The sequence below is a fragment of the Monodon monoceros genome, unplaced genomic scaffold (assembly GCF_005190385.1).
Source record: "Monodon monoceros isolate NGI ecotype Baffin Bay Population unplaced genomic scaffold, NGI_Narwhal_1 Super_Scaffold_21, whole genome shotgun sequence".
NCBI classification, from domain to species: Eukaryota; Metazoa; Chordata; class Mammalia; order Artiodactyla; family Monodontidae; genus Monodon; species Monodon monoceros.
In genome coordinates, this window is record NW_021703778.1 from 126,175,343 (window position 1) to 126,194,196 (window position 18,854).

An 18,854-nucleotide genomic window follows, 5' to 3' on the forward strand; every position below is an offset into this window, starting at 1 on the left:
TCTGGGCCGTGCTGCTGCTCACTCCTTCCCTTTGTACATCCTCTTCCCTCAAAACAAGTTACCCTTTTGACTGCAAAGGAGTGTGTCTGTGTGTCTGTTTATTGCTTGTTTTCCCTCAAGGGCCTTTTAAACTTCATGAAAGTAGAAGCTTGGTCTGTCTTGCTCACTGTTGTCTCTCCAGTGTCTGAAAGCAGATGGGACTGGATCCGAAAGGGTGTTAAATAAAAGTTTTGATTATTACTAGAAGGCAACGAGGACCCACTAAAAGATTCTAAGCATTAAACTGTTATGGACAGGTTTTTGTTTTAGAAAATCAGTATCATTGCTGTGTGGGGGAATGGACTGGAGAAGGCAAGACTGGACCTAAGAAATCAGACAATTAGAGTAAGCAAAAATGATGAGGGCCTGATTTGAGGCAGCATCAGGGGGGTTGGGAGAAGATGAGGGATTTGAGAGAGACATGAGAGAGAACAGCAGAAATCAATGAACTAGTGGATGTTGTAACTTCAGTAAGAGGGAGTAAAGGATAAGTCCAGGTTTCTGGCTTCAAGATTCTGGCTGCTGGTGATGTCTGGAACTATCACACAGTATTACAGTTGTATGTTTACCTGTGGGTCACTCCCAACGAGTCGTAAAGGGACCTTGCTAAAAGTCTTTGCATTAGCAGTGTTAGAAGAGCACCTATTATGTAGGAGGCATATAATAATTAAATGAATGAATGAATACACTGAAAATAGTAAACAGTTTGTATGATCAAGACGGCGAGGAAAGCAAGAGGTAACTGGCTTCTCAGTTGCTTTCTGCCTATTGTACAACTAGGAGGCTGACAATAAAGTTTATTTGAGCGTCGACGTGCCCCGACGTGGCCCCGCCTTCGCAGCCGGAGCCGCTATTGGTGGGCATTGGCCAGCGGCGACCGTCCCTAAGCTACGATTGGCTAAGGCCGCCGTCATTTCGGAGCGCCCGGCGCCCGCCCGCCCTCTCGCCGCGTCGCCGGTGTCTGTGTCGCCCGCTCCTCCTCGCCTCTCCTCTCCCGGCCGAAGCCCGGGGGACCGGAGCGAGCAGCGGGCACCATGTTCCGACGCAAACTGACGGCCCTCGACTACCACAACCCTGCCGGCTTCAACTGCAAAGGTGAGGAGGCGGTCCCGGGCCCGCCGCGCGTCAGTGATTCCCCCCCCACTTCCCCGCCGCCGGGCCGCCGTTCTCTCAGCGCCGGCACCTGGGCTCCCCACCCGGACCGTCCGCGGCCTTGTCTCCCCTGGACTCCTCTCCTCCCGGCAGCCAAGCACCTCTGCTTTCCGCCTTCCTTCCCCGGCTTCAGAGCCCCGCCACCCGCTCTTGCCTCGGCATCAGCACTTTCTGCACTTGCTGAACTCCAGACCCCACGCCCACCCCCCCCTCGCCCGCACCCTCAGCGCTCTAGAGGGAAAGTCTTCGCTTTTTGACGTAGCCCTTCAGCCCCGTGGCTTCCGGGTGATTGGGCGATACCTTGAGCACCTGCTGGGGGCCAGCACAGTGCTGGAATCCGAGGAAGATGCTGAGTAACTTGAAGACTCGTTCATTGCCCCTTGGGAACTAAGGGGTGAGGTGGGGGCAGTGGGAGCCCATCCGGCAGTTTGAGCTCGAGATAGAACGAAGTCCAGGACTGACAGTGTCGGGGCAAGCGCGTATAGGAACGAGCTAATGACAGTGTGCGAGTCGTGCAAAAAAAGTTAATAGCAGACGAGCGGGGCGGTTGAATTGTAAATACAAAGGTATTTGGGAATTCACCGCATTAAAATCGTAAAAAGTATTAACATTGCTACCCACTGCTACTCACCTACTACCCACTATTCATTTTCTTCCAGAGTTCTTGGCCTGTGGTAGACTAATAAGTTTGAAAGTGATCAAGCACAACCTGGGATGTTCAGACCATTGTATAAGTCTCAAGACTTCATAAGGGAGGCCTGAATTTGAATTCAAGCTTGAATTTTGTAATTGAAAATAATTTCCAAGCAGGATAGCAGTGTTTTGTTGATCTGTAGAAGCATGTCAATTTATAGAAACTTGTTTTTCTGCTTTGCCTTTTATGTAAGAAAAAAGGTTCAGTGGTAGTAGAGCTTAGATCTGAATTTGAATCTTTGAGCCTCAGGTTTTTTCACTGGTAAAATCGGGATATTACCTACCTCGAAATGGTATGGGAGGATTAAATGAAACAACATCTGTACTTTTTCATGAATGCGTTTAATGTGCCGTAACAGTAAAAGACAATGGTAGTCAGTATCTTCTTTCTGTTTGCCATTTAATTTCTTGTACATTATGATTGCTGTAAATTTAATCTGGCCCAGTCCTTCCTCCTCTTCCCCATAGGAACTGGAATAATAACTGACACTTAAATAGCAAAACTGTGTGCTAGACACTGTTTTGATCCTTAAATATTTTATTTAATCTTCATAACAACCCTATGAGGTAAGTCTTACTATTACTCCCCATTTTGTAACTCAAGAATCTGAGGCCTGGAAAATTTAGGTAATTAGCCCAATTTCACACAACCACTAAATGTCTGGAGTCAGTTTGAATTCAGGCCAGGATATGAACGTAAGTCAATCCAAAGTCTGCACTTTCAACTCCTACTTGAAGCAGCTCAAGTAACTTATAATTTTGGAGTTAAAAAAAAAAAGTTCCACAAGACTGTTTGTGAAGGAAGTGTTTTACCTGTTACCTAGTGCTTCTCGTGATTTATATGGTGTTTTTATTGCAGATGAAACAGAATTTAGAAACTTTATTGTTTGGCTCGAAGACCAGAAAATCAGACACTACAAGATTGAAGACAGAGGTAATTTAAGAAACATCCACAGCAGTGACTGGCCCAATTTCTTTGAAAAGGTAATGCATTAGAAAGTAAAATAAAATGTACAGAGAGCTTGTCTAAAAATTATATGAAGACAGGCAAGCTTAAAATTACTGTGTTCTTTTAAAATAAATGACACTAATAATGATCAGTGTTAGAAAAGCTAGACTTCAGGGATTTTACTTTTTTCTTACCGTGTTTTTTTGTTTTTAAAGCAGATTATATTATCTCTTCCTACCAAGCATTCAGTATTAGATAGAAATAGTATGGTGAATCATTAGGCGTGGGGGTGGAGGGGAGTATAGACAGAGTAGGCTGAGGACAGAGGAAAGCTCCTGTGCCGTAAAGAGTTTGAACTTGACCCAGCTGGGGAGCTGTCACAGTTTTAGGTGATATGACTGGACTAGTCTTCCCACTCCTCACCTTTCCCAACCAATTCCTGGTTACTCGAAACTGTCAGCTTTAAGCTTATGTAGCTGGAGAGGAGGTGCTTATCCCCAGTACTCAGATGTGTGCCTGACATACAATAGAGAGACCTGTTTGTTTCATGAATTTATATATTTGTGTGTGTTTATTTGTGTACATATATGTGTATGTATGTAAATGAATGATATATGAATATTCATTTCTGCATTTTCTCTATAGCAAAACTTACTCTGTATTCACATCCTTTAGGGCCCTATACCTGACTAGCCTGCTGCCCATTGAAAACTAACTTTATAGACTGTTAACTAATAAAGGTAATGGCACAAGTAGACACTCAAAAAAAAGGGAAGAAATAGTTTTGTCCAGAAACACTGAGACTTCTTAAATAAACAGTGACACATATTCTCTAAATAGTAAAAATGGCAAAAATCAGAATTTTTACATTACATTAAAAATAGAGCAGAGATACAGTTAGAGTATTATATTAAAATAAGACATTATTGACACGCTTGAAAACTAAGATTATGTCTTGTTTTTGCTTATTTTTAACATACACAGTTGTCCCTTGTTATGTACAATAGAAATAATCCTAAAAAGATCTGCGTGTGTTATCTTATTTTTGTGGCTGGAATAACTTTCCTGTTGACCTAGTTTAATTTTAGTAATGCTTTTGCAGAAAACAGAGTTGTTTTCAAATTAGAATAAAAATTACATTTTACAGTATCATTATTTACATTAAACGTTTTTATTAGCTCTGTTACTTTGACGAGATCTCTTTAAGAATATGAAAAGTAATGGTCACTTCGGCAGCACATATACTAAAATTGGAACAACGATATAGAGAGGATTAGCATGGCCACTGCGCAAGGATGACATGCAAATTCGTGAAGTGTTCCATATTTTTAATTGAGTTATTTGTAGTGAGGTGGATGGACCTAGAGACTATCATACAGAGTGAAGTAGGTCAGAATGGGAAAAACAAATACCATATGCTAACACATATATATGGAATCTTAAAAAAAAAAAAAAAAAGGTTCTGATGAACCTAGGGGCAGGACAGGAATAAAGACACAGACGTAGAGAATGGACTTGAGGACACGGGGAGGGAGAAGGGGAAGCTGGGACGAAGTGAGAAAGTAGCATTGACATATATACACTACCAGATGTAAAATAGATAGCTAGTGGGAAGCAGCTGCATAGCACAGGGAGATCAGCTCAGCGCTTTGTGACCACCTAGAGGGGTGGGATAGGGAGGGTGGGAGGGAGATGCAAGAGGGAGGGGATATGGGGATATATGTATACGTATAGCTGATTCACTTTGTTGTACAGCAGAAACTAACACAACATTGTAAAGCAGTTATACTCCAATAAAAATGTTAAATAAAAGAATATGAAAAGTGACTAAATTTTCATTTACTGGTGTTTAGGTACCTAAGTTTCTAGTTTTATGAATTAGAGGATTGTGTAAGTTACATACTGCCTCTGACAGTGGGCAAGTTTATTAACCATTCTGTGGCTCAATATTGTTATCAATAAATGGGAATAACAGTGCTATCTATCTCATAGGAGTGGTATGTATTGTTATTGAAATATACCTATGTACCTTTTCACAGAGGTGCTTGGCCCATAGCAAGTGCTATATGTTTATTAATTTCCCTGCCTCTACTACTATTATTGCTACTACTGGATTATTTTCCTTTGCCCTTCAAGAGTATTTTTGAAAATTTTGATAGCCTTCTTAAGACTTTGAAATATATTGTTAGGATTTTATATTTCTTATATTACATCTGTGATGGCCCACTCACGTGTACAAGACAATACAGAGTTCCACATGTGGAAGGGTATTGAAGAATATAAAAAACTTTCTGATGAAAAACACCCAGAAATGACAGTAAAGTAGTATAACCTAAAGATAAATATATTGGAACTTACACAGATATTATCTTTCAAGGTGGTTTCTTTGGAATGATGATGTCATTGCCTAAAGCATATTTGGAACTTTTTTTGGAAATACTTTTAGATCAGGAGACATCTTTTGAATATCCTTAATATTGACAGTTTTTTTATACTTTGAACATGGATTTGCTTTTTGCATCATGACTAAATCTTGTGAATGAGGTGCTTTTTTTTAAAGCAGGGGAATAAAATTTTTGATTAGAAAATAAGTGACGGCTAAAAAGTGCTGATTCATTAATTATCCCCCAAAGAATTTCCAAAAAGGAGTTCCAGAAGTTTTGAGTAATGTCATTGTTGGTGGAATTAGATTTTAAGTTCCTAAGAGACTTATTTTAAGGACATACTCATTTGAATGTGCAGCTTCTGACATTTATTCAAAACGCTTGTATGTCACATGGCTTACTCTATTCAGAAGCATTTCCACGATATGAAAGCTAAGGTTTAGATAATAATTGGTTTTGTTTTGTTTGGGGTTTTTGGTGTATCCTCCTTTTTAATTAAAGTCCTTTTTATTTACCTGCTCTATGTGTATTGAGACCTGGAATCAGAAAGTTTAGATTCAGCTCCCCAATTTAAGTCGTATAACTGTCAGCAAGTGTTGACCTCTAGGCTTCGGTTTTCTCATCTACAAAATGAAGTTATTCTACATCTAGGCAGTGGTGCCCTACCTGGAATCTGCAAAAGTAAAAATTTCAAAAAGCATGATGGGCCTACTTCATTTTTTTTCCCTGAGTGGTACACTTAAGTGTTTCCTTCCTTTGGGTTATATAATTGCATCAAAGTTTTAGTAATGTAAATGTTATAAGAAATCCTTAGAGATCCAAACCAAGGTCTCTTTCAACTCTACCATTTTTTTATTTTGTGACTTTATAGTAATAATGAAACCAGACTTTTTATTCCCCTCACAGTATCTCAGAGATGTTAACTGTCCTTTCAAGATTCAAGATCGACCAGAAGCAATCGACTGGCTTCTTGGTTTAGCTGTTAGACTTGAATATGGAGATAATGGTATGTTTTGTGGGGAATGTCTTTCTTAAAGAGAGAGAGAGGAAAGGTGGGAAAGGAGTGTAAAAATGTAGGGAACTTGCCAGTTTGTCGTACATTGTTTTACCTTTGGTTCATTTTAAGTTTTGTACATCCTCATCTCACTTTACAGCATCTGTTTAAAAATTTACTTTTTGTAATTATTCTTCTGTATCCAGCTCCCAAATTGTCTAGGAAAGAATTTTCTCTTCTAAAATTAGTCTCCTTACTGTCATAAGATATTAAAAGCACTGGTTTCCATTGGTATTTAGATTTTTCTTTTAGAATTTGAAGGTGATGTTTTATGAAGAAGAAGGCTAATTGAATGTCTTCTCACAATGTCACATTACTTTGGAGAATTTGCCATCTTTCAGTCTGTACCTTAGCCTTTCAAGTTCACTTGTTGCTGCTGTCCCAGAATTGATAGGATTTCAAGTGTTGGTTGCAGCAGGTAATTTCACAAGAGACTGAAATATACATCTAATGCAAATTTGCACTATAGGCCAAAATATATTTATTATTATTGTTTAATGTTATTTTATTACAGATACTTGTATCATTGGAAGGTTTTGAATGTTAGTACCTATAGTAAAAATAGTTTTCCAGTAAACTGTTTTCTCTCAGGCCATTTCAGTTTGAAAGGCCTGCTAACGTCTGAATGTAAGATCTGATTATCTTACTTTACCTCCATCCCCTGCATTTATGTTGTTCTCTTTCATGGGACTGTCAGTTCCAGTCCTCTTAATGATTTACGTTTGAAGCCTTTTTAATGTCTTTGGCCTCTCCCTTTTCCTCTCATTCTGTTCCATCCTTTTTTCCCTTGTCGTATCTTTCCTTCTCCATCCTCACTGCTGTCGCCCTAATTCAAGCTCTTGCCACTTTTTCCTGAGATTATTGGAATGTCTTTCACACTAGTCTCCCATCTATGTCACCCTCTAGTCTCATCCACATGGCCCACCAAGCTAATTTTTTGAAACATAAATGTTTTAGAATGCTACACTTTGTTTCCAAACGATAGTTCCTTTTACGTATTCAGAAACCATTGTTTTCCCATTTAACCCTATAGCTTTTTGAGTCATTCGCCACTTTCCATTTTGCTTATGTGTTACTTGCGCCACTAAATTGTAAGCTGATACTCAGCTTTGTTTCCTACATGGTACCTCTATTAGTTTCCTGTTGCTGCTGTAACAAATTACCACAAACTCAGTGACTTAAAAGACTGTTTATTATCTTACAGTTTTGGAGGTCAGAAGTCCAACATCTGTATTAGGACTGAAGTCAATTTGTCGACTGGGTTGGTTCCTTTTGGAGGCTCTAGGGGAAGATCCATTTCTTTGTCTTTTCCATCTTCTAGAGGCTGCCTGCATTCTGTGACTCTGGCCCCTTTATCTTCAAATCTAGCAGCATATCATCTTCTAAACTCTGTGATTCTGCTCTCATTGTCACATCTTCTCTGACTCTGACCTTCCTGCCTCCCTCTTATAAGGATGCTTTGGTTACATTGGGCCCACCTAGGTAATCCAGGATAACCCCTATACCCCCAATTTCAAGGTCCTTAATTTAATCACATCCACAAAGTCCCTTTTGCCATGTAAGATACCATATTCATAAGTTCCAGGGATTGGAATATGGACATTTTTTTGCGGGGGAGGGAGCAGTCATGATTCTCTCTGCCACAGTACCTGACATAGGTTTCTTGTGTACAGTAGATGTGCTTATCAACTATAAATGCTTGGTAAATTCAATATATGAATGTTTATACATACTGGTGTGGAGCATCAACCAGCTGTTTTTTTGCTGGTTCTTCAAACTTAAGTTTCAGATGCCTTATGGCAGAAATCTCAAGGAAAGCTCAAAGACTTTTTCTTTGCTATGGAGCCTTTAGCAAAATACGCCTGTTCTGGTCTGAGTTGGTAGGAACCCTGTTAGTTAATTTGCAACAAAGTATTCTCCAGGTTTTCAAGTGTTTTTCAGCTATTCCCACATAAAATTATAGTCACATCTCAATTTATTTCTATTTTACCCTTATTTAGTCCATTTGTCCCATTTTTGTAATACTTCAACTTAGGTTACCTAGGTTGTACCAAGAACAGTAGATGCCATATGATTGTGTACCCTTGTAGTTGACTGTATTACTGTTAAGTACAGTTACTTCTCAGTGATAGCATGGTCTTCTTTAATGTATTAAAAAAACTGAGTTTGCATGAGACACTGCCCCTTATCGGTAGGAGGCACTGCTGTGCTTTTATGGTTTTACATTAATAAGTTGCATTCTTCTTGACTTTTAAGTTATTTAAAATTTTTATTCTTATTTGATAAAACCATTGTGAATTTTTATTGTTTGTGCCTTAACGTTTTTTAAAGCCTTTTGCTAGCTTGTCAATTAAGGTGATTAAAATCTGACTTAAATTCTTTTAACTCTTTTGACATAATTTTAGATTTACAGAAAGATTGCAAGAACAGTAAACAGAATTTTTCCGTACTCAGATTCTGCAGATATTAACAGTTTACTTCATTTGCCTTATCCTTCTCTCTATATATATACATACTCCTAATTTTCTCTAAACCATTTGACACTAAGTTGTAAATGATTTCTCTTTTACCCTTATGTGCATTTCCTAAAAAAAGTCATTGTCTTACATAGCTACAGTACATTTATCAAAATCAGGAAATTAACTTTAATTCTTTACTGTTATCTGTACGTGAGATTCACATTTCACCATTTGTCTCAATGTTCCTTATGGCAAAAACAAGCAAACAAAAACCTCCAAAGCAGTCCTGGATCATGTGTTACATTCATTCTCCTTAGTCTCTTTAGTCTCCTACAGTCTGGAATAGTTACTCAGTCGTCATGCTTCAGGACACTGACATTTATTTTGTAGAATGTCCTTCAGTTTGAGTGAGTCTGATGTTTCCTCATGATTAGATTCAGGGTTTGTAGTTTTGTTAAGAGTAACACAGAAGTGATGTTGTGTTCTTTTAAGTGCATCATATCAGGAGGCATGTGTTGGTGATATGCCTGAATACTGGTCATGTTATTCTGATCACTTGGTTAAGCTTTCTTCAGTGTAAAAATTACGCATCTTGTGGAGAGATAGTAGATGATTTCTATATGCTTCTCCTCTTCAAACCTTAGCTTTAGTATACATTTGATGATTTTTGCCTGAGTCAATTATGTTGATTATAAGGTGTTTTTCTAATTCCATCATTCCTCTACATTTATTTTTTGTCTTTCCACTATAAGGAAGAGCTTTCCCTTCTCACCAGTTTATGTTTGTTTGTTTATTCAGATTGGTGTAGATATGTGGATTCTTATTTTACTCAGTGGGTCTTAATCCTTTTTTGTCATCGAGTATTTTGATGTTTACATTGTTCCAGGTTTGGCCAGTAGCTCCTTTAAGCTAACTCCTGTCTGATTTAAATTTTAATCCTTTTATTTTCCCTTTTTTTTTCCATTAGCAAATCATATAAGCACTATAGCCAAAGATGGCATTTTGGGCCTTAAGTTTGGTGAATTACTATTAAATATTTTTGTTTGTAAAGTCTTTTAAAATATTATTTAGTATTTTTCAGGTAAGAGTAATAAAATCTCCTTTTGGAATTCTGCATTTTAAGTCTCCATAAAATAAGTTTAGGTTTGTATATGATGGTGTATTTGAAGTGTTTTTGTTTTTTCTTTTTGCGGTACGTGGGCCTCTCACTGTTGTGGCCTCTCCCGTTGCGGAGCACAGGCTCAGTGGCCATGGCTCACGGGCCTAGCCACTCCACGACATGTGGGATCCTCCCGGACCAGGGCACGAACCCGTGTCCCCTGCATCGGCAGGCGGACTCTCAACCACTGTGCCACCAGGGAAGCCCTGAAGTGATTTTTTTTAGAAGGCAAGGTTTTTGGTTTTGTATACAGCATTCAGAAGATTTGCGAAGAAACTTCTTAGTGTGTTTGTATTTAACCTCATGTGACCTATACTTACCCTTCTCCCATTCTTCTACCCCTACCAAGTTTGACAGGAAGCTGAAAAGCAGACTTTCTCTTCTAAAATTTAGATAGTGTTTGAAATGTTTTACTTTAAGAAATGTTAATGAAAAGATATTTGTGTCTGATAATCATTTCAGCTTAATTAAAAAGCTAGTCACATTGTCTTCTAGTAGATTTTTTATTATAGCATTTTTTTTTTTTGAATGCTTGGGTTGTCTTATGCTTATAACCAGTTTGGCTCGGTTAAATTCAGTAAATAAGCAACGTTTGTTTTACCTTAAGTTGAAGCTCTGCAAATTGTATTTTTGCCTATTTTTACAGCTGAAAAATACAAGGACTTGGTACCTGATAATACAAAAAACGCTGACAATGCAGCTAAAAATGCAGAGCCATTGATCAATTTGGATGGTAAGTTTATAAATGCATAAAAATCATCAACATTTTTGGTTTCTTAAATGTTTTTTACTTCCTAGAATGAAGTCTGGGTTTATTTGGTTTTAGTAGATTAAGAGTGTTTCATGCAGATAACATTTGTGTTGATATTTTATTCTCTGTGCTGTTTTTTACTGTCAGTTATAGTGTGCTTTCTCCCTCCTCTTGTAGCTGAATATCTGAAACTGAAAATGCTCTTCTTTCATCTGCTCATAGTAACTTGGGGGTTTTGATTTTATTTAATCATGGTGGTGATTGTTTGCCTTCCTGGGTGCAGAAAATATTTTTTCTAATCTAATGACAGTATGAGACAGGTGTTAAAATTTTTTATTGTTTTAAGTCCCAGATGTCTTTAAGTAATTCTTTCTCCTCTTAAAAGCATTAAGATTCTAATTACTTAGATTATAATATGTTAAATATTCTTTCACTGACTGACTGTGACCTGTAATTTATGAGTTAACCTTAATGAATTAATAAGCTGCTTGGATGCTCTAGAGCTGCTGCTTGGAGAAAAGGTTTTGGGAAAACTGTCCATTGAAGGGAATCTGTGTATTAAAATTAATAGCTTTGGGAAGAAAGGTTAATTAATAGTGTTACATAAATGGGCCTTGCAGAGAAAGTTACAGAACAAACCTCATGTGAGTTAATTTAGTCATTTATTGGATTGTTCACTTTGGTTGATTAGTAGGAAAACCATTGATCTCATCAGTTTACCTAATTTACCCCTTACTGCTTTTGTCAGCAGCAATTTTAGAAAGTAAAGAGATTTGTTGTTACTAGAAAATAAAAATATTTTTTTATGTTTATATGTTTACATACACGTTTGTAATTACATGCTTGCAGAGCTGTAAGTTTCCATTTTTAATCTTTTATAGTAAATAATCCTGATTTTAAGGCTGGTGTAATGGCTTTGGCTAACCTTCTTCAGATTCAGCGTCATGACGATTACCTGGTAATGCTTAAGGTCAGCTTCATATTCTCGATTCTTGACAAAAGCTCTGTATATAATTTTAAAAACTTCATTTTCTAAAAATAACTGTGTTTGATATTTAAATCTATGGTAGAATGAGGAAAATGTTAGAGGAATGTGGGACATAAAGCAGATTTCTTGAATTCATTGGTTTTAGCTTACCTAACAACTAATATCAAAGAGTGTTTACTGTGTGCCTGCCACTGTGCAGATGACTCATTCAATCCTCCCAACAATCCTAGAGGTGGATGCTAGTGTCTTTTTAAAATATGTATATGAAGAAACTGAGACTTAAAGATAATAGATAAATAATGTTCAAGCTGACATAGAAAATGATAGTCAGGATTTTAATCTAGGCACTGGACCTTATGCTCCATTCTTTTCTTTTTTGGCCGCATGGCATCTGGGATCTTAGTTCCCTGACCAGGGATCGAACCCACACCCCCTGCATTGGAAGCAGAGTCCTAACCACTGGACCGCCAAGGACGTCCTGGTCCATTTTTTTTCCTATATCACCCCACTTCTGTTTAATCAGTCCTTTTAAATATTCATGGTCTGTATTCATTAAGATTGTGGAAAATGCCAAACTTGTAATGGTGAATTTGGTCAAAAACATACCCCCAAATCTCTTTGAGGAATGAATGTTTCTGTCCTCCAAGCCCCCCATCCTAGATAGGCCACTCAGTTCATACCTTACAGCAGGGAACCTGATGGCCTAAAAGAGGCCTCTTATTTCTGAGTGGAAAAATATACTCATGCTTCAGAAGATTTATGTTGAGTAATTATGATAGTCTAGTGGGGGGAAGGGGAGGGGCAGGGGAGTGGTACTACCAGAGTTGGAAGTTATTTTAGAAATTATTATTGATTTTATGAGAAATTAAAGAGCTTTAAATTACTTTAAACTGCTTTGCAGGAAATTGAATAATTTCACTCTACCCACAAGAGATCATAATTTATTCTCCTTTTTAGAATTGTATTTATTAAATGACAGTTGTAATATGGGAATATTCTTCTATTCCTAGATTATTATAATTCTCTATACTGAATCTGAGTGTTAACTCAGATTTTCTCAACTCAGATTGGACGCCAAGAGACAAAAGTTGTTTTTAGTGAAATTTAGCTCTTTCAAAGGCTTGTTCCTTACTCAGGCAATTATAGAAATTGCTTTGGAACAGTTCTACAGTGGTTATGTCAGCTTTAATCATAAACTGAGTGAGAGGAGAACAGACAATGCTAGCATATTTGGGGTACTAAAGTACAATATAAGTCAGTTATAATCAAAAGCTTTATAAAATTCTAATCCTAGCATGTTTGTCCTTTTGAGTTATTTTAAGAAGCATTCAAACAATACATGACAATATGGAAAACATCCATATTGCAGCTGTGAGAATCAGTACATTAACTGTTTGGCAACTGGACTGTGTAAATACATTTGCAGTTACTGTTAGATTGGTTTAATTCTTTTTCAAATGTAGCATTTGGTTTGTTTTTATTAAAAATAATTTTTCAAAATTTCACACTTATCTTGGGGTTGCAACTGTCATCCACTAATTAAAATTCCATAAAAAATCTTACTTTCTAAGTGTGAGCAGGTGCGTGTATGCATTTGTGTCTGCAGTGGTAAAATGCCTTGCTAATGAAAAAAAATGTGTCCTTTGAAAGATCTGAAAACATTTTACTGTAATAAAGTGAAGAAAGCAGGGACAGTGTGTATGATATGCTACCCTTTGTATCAAAGGTGCGTGTGTGTGTGTGTGTGTGTGTGTGAGTGAGAGTGTGTGTGCGCGCGCACGCGCATGCACTTGCATATATCCCTGAGCGTGCTTGTAATTCGATAGAGGCCTTGTGAGTATACACAAGGATCTGGTAGCAGTAATTGTTTTCTGAAAGTATGGCTGAAGCTTGGATAGAAAGGAGACATACTTTTTCACCATGTATCCTTCTTTATTTAAAAAAAATTTTTAGCACACACAAATTACCTATTCAAAAAACGTAATTGTTATGAACATCATTCCACATTATTAAATATTAGAAGTGAAAACTTTCATTACAGTAGCTATTTTTTTAATTTTTAATTTGCTGGGGAGTTTGTTAATGAATTAGGTATTTCTAATTTCATTAAATTGGGCATCCTTATTCTGTAGTCTCAGAGAAGAAAAAATAAGACAGCCTATAAAAAGTAAAAATACTATTTTGGGATTTCTTAGGCAATTCGCATTTTGGTCCAGGAGCGCCTGACACAGGATGCAGTTGCTAAAGCAAATCAAACGAAAGAGGTATGCTGTTTTTTTAATTTAAATAAATTCTAAATTAATTATTACTGAAAGTTTCTTTTGGTTGTCATGAGTTTGAACTTTGCCTGAGAATGCTTAAGATATCTATTCTGTGCTAGAACTGCCCAGAGAAAGAATAGCTTACTTCAGTGGAATTGAATTTGATTCTGAAGCAAACTGTATCCAGTCTTTTTTTTTTTTTTTTTTTTTTTTGTGGTACGCGGACCTCTCACTGCTGTGGCCTCTCCTGTTGCGGAGCACAGGCTCCGGATGCGCAGGCTCAGCGGCCATGGCTCACGGGCTCAGCCGCTCCACGGCATGTGGGATCTTCCCGGACCGGAGCACGAACCCATGTCCCCTGCATCGGCAGGTGGGCTCTCAGCCACTGCGCCACCCGGGAAGCCCTATCCATTCATTTTTGAGTGAAAAGTGAACTTCATGTTTATCTCACTTCATTACTTTTAAGAAGCCTCCAATAGCATATCCACAGTCTACCAGTTCAAAACCACCGCATGTGCCCAGTTAAAATTTCAAAGAACTTACACTTGTGAAATTTACTGGGTTATTTTGACTAACTGCTAGAAAACAGGACACACCTTCTCTTTTTTAGTAATTCATTTTCTTTTCTGTTTAAGTCTTTATCTTCACCCTTTTGTTTCTTCAGAGAAATCTCAGTTTATTCTATTTCCTAGCGTAAATCATAAAAATGTAGCTTGTTAATAAATCTAGGATATTTTTAGATGAACTGTCCTAGAAACCCAAATGCCCCTGAAGTCCCCTTGACTATGGGTCAGTACAGAGAATGTCCTCAGGGGTTAGCAGCTGCAGGTGTCTGATAATGCCCCTTCCTGCTACACAGATGAAGGTCTTGGGTACAGTCCACATTCTGGACCCTGGTCCTTCTATTGTGCCTCCCTCACCCTCCAATTCCCCAATGTCTTTTGTCCTCTAATCCCATCTTTATCGAAGCCCAACAGTATTAAGGTTATTAATGCCGGGGCAGTGTAGTCTCCTCTGAAAGACACTCAGTTTCTTTTAAAGGTTCTTATTGGCTTATTAATTATGTATGAATCAGGCCACTGGAAATTGGATTAAAGATCAGCTTATTTCACCCACACTATAGAACAGACAGTAAATTGTTCTGGCATAATAAAATCATTCATCATTCAGCAAAATTATGCCTTTGGTTTGGAAGGCAGTGCAAATAAGGCCATAGCCAAATCTCTTTGCTCTTGTTTGCAAAGTAAAATTCAGTTTATTTTCAATGCTCCAAATCTGAACTTTAATGTCATCTCAAAAGATACTATGCTGGGCTTCCATGGTGGCGCAGTGGTTGAGAGTCCGCCTGCTGATGCTAGGGGACACGGGTTCTTGCCCGGTCCGGGAGGATCCCACATGCCACGGAGCGGCTGGGCCCGTGAGCCATGGCCGCTGAGCCTGCGTGTCCGGAGCCTGTGCTCCGCGACGGGAGAGGCCACAACAGTGAGAGGCCCGCGTTCCGCAAAAAAAAAAGATACTATGCTATAATAATACAGTGGAAGAGTTCTATAGTTGAGTGTTCTTGTTTGCAATCGTTCATAACTAGCATTTGGGGCGTGTGGTCATCTTCAGGTGTGCCTGTTCCTAGGTGGTCTGTTGGCAGATGAAGGGAGAACAGAAACTCTGGTACCAGACTGACACAGAAAGCTACTGAAGTACAATTCTACTCTAGTTTTTTGCTAACAGAATTTTCATACCCATTTGTTTCTTCATGTGTATAATGTATTACTAGTGATTTTAAAGCATTTTGAGTCTGGGTAGATTTGCATTAATAATTAGGCAAGAAGTGAGTAGTGACAGCTTAGCATTTGTAATGTTGAAAGTATAGTGACCTTTTTTAAAACTGGTAATGATTTTATACAGTATAATCAGCAGAAAGTCTAGACTGCCTGTCCTCGTTTTTATTTGATAGTTATTGTGAACGTTATACAGGTTGGCGCCACCATAGTCACCATCTCTGGTATATCCATGCAGGTGCTGACTGGTTAGCTAAATGGTTTAGATTCTGTTCATTTTCCTAGATGACTTCAAAGTAACTTTTAAATGAACTGTTGAAAGTTAATATAATCTGGTAAACATCATGCTTGCAGAAAAAAGTTATGTATATTTTAGATTTGTTCAATTCATAAAGGCAAATTAATGTGCTCCGAAGTAAACTTGCTTGAGGAAAGTCATCTTAAAAGTAGTCCTGGGCTTCCTTGGTGGTGCAGTGGTTGAGAGTCCGCCTGCCGATGCAGGGGACGCGGGTTCATGCCCCGGTCTGGGAAGATCCCACATGCCGCGGAGCGGCTGGGCCCGTGAGCCATGGCCGCTGGGCCTGTGCGTCCGGAGCCTGTGCTCCGCAACAGGAAAGGCCACAACAGTGAGAGGCCCACGTACCGCAAAAAAAAAAAAAAAAAGTCTTATTTGCCCGGTACACTGCTGCTTACTATAACTGAAACGGTGACAGTAGCAGCCCTGCTCAACCTTCCTTCCATAGCAGTAGTGACAGCACTTCTGCAAAAAAGAGCTATTCTTTTATATGCCTGGTCTTAAAGGATTGGATGTGTTATGGGACTAGCTGCCCACTACATGTAAAGGCCATTCTTTCCTAACTAGTTGTAGTAGGAAAAAACTCACTCATAAAAAGGCAAATTTAAAGAGAAAATTCTCAGGCACCTTGCCACTGCAGCTAAAAGGGTTAAAATAATAGCTAGCTGCTTTTCAATTTGAGGTGAGAAAATGTGAACGAATAACTATACAGTCTGATTTTTGTCCTTTTTTTTTCTAAAGGGCTTGCCTGTTGCTTTAGACAAGCATATTCTTGGTTTTGACACAGGAGGTAAGTGATTTTGTTTTAATTCAAACTGTTTTTAGAGACTTAGTGAATATTTGGGGGAAATGAGTGAACATATGCAAACGTTATTGATTAATGCAGTGTTTCTTATGAAACAGATGCAGTTCTTAATGAAGCTGCTCAAATTCTGCGACTGCTGCATATAGAAGAGCTGAGAGAGCTACAGACAAAGATTAATGAAGCCATAGTAGCCGTTCAGGCGATTATTGCCGATCCAAAGACAGACCACAGACTGGGGAAAGTTGGAAGATGAACATTTTAGGATTTCAGCCTCTCACCTACTTAGTACAGTTGGGAACCATGTACGCTTTGGCATGTGTTTGGAAATGTCATGTCTTCAAGGGAAGAATTCCAGAAAATTGACTAGAGGTATTTACCATCACTGCATTTTCTTTAATAAATTTGGGAAGGTGATTTTTTGTTTTTTGACCATGTGTTATGTTTATGTATTTGTATAATTAATCTGCTTCCTCCCTTGTGGTTTAGGTACATGCCACCCCCCCCCGACTTCATTAGACATATAGACAATACAGATCCTTAAGTAAGTCATGGGAAAACTTAAAATATTTTATTGGAGTAATCTAGAAAATTTGAGAACTGTTAAATCTTTAATATTTATATATAAATGTAATTTCTGTGGGTAATTCTATAGAGGGACTTACAGGATCAGAAAATACAAACTGAAACATTGTAGCACCTTTTAATATAAATAGAAATGCACTTATGCAGAGGTAAAAAAAAAAAAAATCTTAGAATAAGTTGGCTCTTTCCCATCAGTTCTGCATAGCCTTCTCTACGTCAAGGTTTATGATCTTTAGGGTCATATTTTTATACTGATCACATGTACTTTAATTTCTTGGCCAGGAAGAATCTGTAGCAATAGTCAGATTTAGGGTCTTAACGTGCTCTAGAATCTGTAGCAATAGTCAGATTTAGGGTCTTAACGTGCTCTAATTGGTTCTTAGTTCAATTAATTTGGCCTTTTAAATATGACAAATGTTTATTAAAAGTTGCTTTAATAAGCAACAATTAAAATTGTTACCTTTTTAAACTTGAAGTAACTTTTGTTTTTAAAAATACAGTAGTAAAGATTGAGGTATAAACTTTTCACAAAATATACTTAGTCTTTTTGCACTGAAAATGTTCATATGTCCAGAACTTCTAATGGCCAATTGCTTTTTCACTTTCTTCACCTTTGTTCGCAGTAAATGTTCTTCAGGGTCCTGATTCCGATTGTAAACTCCCAAGTCCTTTATAATACCATATTTACTTTCTTCCTGTGGAGGGAGGGGACAGCATGTGAGTATTTTATATCCAGTTTGCCGCAGCAAGTCTTTTAAAGAGGAAATATCCTAATAGACCTTTTTTTGTGTGTATAGTTAAGTTAGGTAGACTTAAGGTAGTAGAATGGTCACCCCTATGCGTTGGCCATTAGCTTTTCTAGGTCAGAGTGGCTCTCAGCAGTGGCAGCAGCAGGCCAAGTGTGGTCAAAGTGTGGTCAGTTACCAGATCTCTCTTTCTCTACCTGGCTGATCCAAAGGAGCCACCTGAGCATGTCCGTTTACCTGTTGGGCAGTAGGGGTAGACTGCAGTTATCCCGTAGAGATGAGATCGCTGCTCTGGGAGATACTCATCGGTAAACTGGCCACTGTCTCTATTTACTGATATAACACCATCCCTGGTAACAGAAAGGAAGAGTGAATTCATAGGATTTAAGGTTGGATAGAAAAAGCCATTTTATCAGGAAGAGAAATCTCTGCCAGACTTCTAGAATACATTTTTAAAAGTCAATTTAAATAGAATACATTTTTAAAAGTCAATTTAAATCACATAACTAAGTAAGACGCCTCAGGGTACCATTTTAAAGGTAGTCTTTTATTCTCTGAAGATCAGATTCAGAGTAATGTGCTTCCTTCTTGGATAGTTTATTACCAAATAGCTCTGCCCTTTTTAAGCTGCATGTGAGCAATACCATTAAATTTCTGGGTGACGTAAAAGTATGCTTCAGTAACACTTGAATGATGTTAATCTCTCTGCTAATGAAGAGAGAATGAAATGAAAACTTCAGCAGGAGGGCTTAATAACTAAAG

At 38.1% G+C, this 18,854-nt stretch overlaps 2 protein-coding genes and 1 non-coding gene across 3 annotated transcripts in view; 2 read left to right on the top strand and 1 right to left on the bottom strand.

The window, feature by feature from the left end:
• Positions 1 to 909: 909 nt before the first annotated feature.
• RTRAF (RNA transcription, translation and transport factor) lies at positions 910 to 17,178 on the top strand. The gene is made up of 8 exons (XM_029237723.1): positions 910 to 1,134; positions 2,744 to 2,868; positions 6,124 to 6,223; positions 10,536 to 10,622; positions 11,522 to 11,610; positions 13,824 to 13,892; positions 16,701 to 16,749; positions 16,863 to 17,178. The coding sequence occupies exons 1-8, from the start codon at positions 1,074 to 1,076 to the stop codon at positions 17,015 to 17,017; spliced, it is 735 nt and encodes a 244-aa protein (XP_029093556.1). The 5' UTR covers positions 910 to 1,073; the 3' UTR covers positions 17,018 to 17,178.
• On the top strand, positions 4,054 to 4,163 carry LOC114905267. The gene has a single exon (XR_003796126.1). It is a non-coding gene; the product is annotated as a U6 spliceosomal RNA (small nuclear RNA).
• A 131-nt stretch (positions 17,179 to 17,309) lies between the features above and the next one.
• Positions 17,310 to 18,854, bottom strand: part of NID2 (nidogen 2) — a 78,857-nt gene continuing 77,312 nt past the window's right edge. Inside the window, exons 20-21 of the mRNA XM_029237722.1 lie at positions 18,330 to 18,442; positions 17,310 to 18,041 (exon numbers count right to left, since the gene is read on the bottom strand). Coding sequence (XP_029093555.1) covers positions 18,031 to 18,041; positions 18,330 to 18,442 — 124 coding nt within the window. The 3' untranslated portion in view covers positions 17,310 to 18,030. The remainder of the gene's footprint in view (positions 18,042 to 18,329; positions 18,443 to 18,854) is intronic.

Excerpts from the sequence above, each read along its gene's own strand:
- RTRAF (XM_029237723.1), top strand. The coding sequence starts at position 1,074 with ATGTTCCGACGCAAACTGACGGCCCTCGACTACCACAACCCTGCCGGC. Across the intron at positions 6,224-10,535 it reads ACTTGAATATGGAGATAATG|CTGAAAAATACAAGGACTTG; the intron begins GTATGTTTTGTG and ends CTATTTTTACAG. Across the intron at positions 13,893-16,700 it reads AAGCAAATCAAACGAAAGAG|GGCTTGCCTGTTGCTTTAGA; the intron begins GTATGCTGTTTT and ends TTTTTTCTAAAG.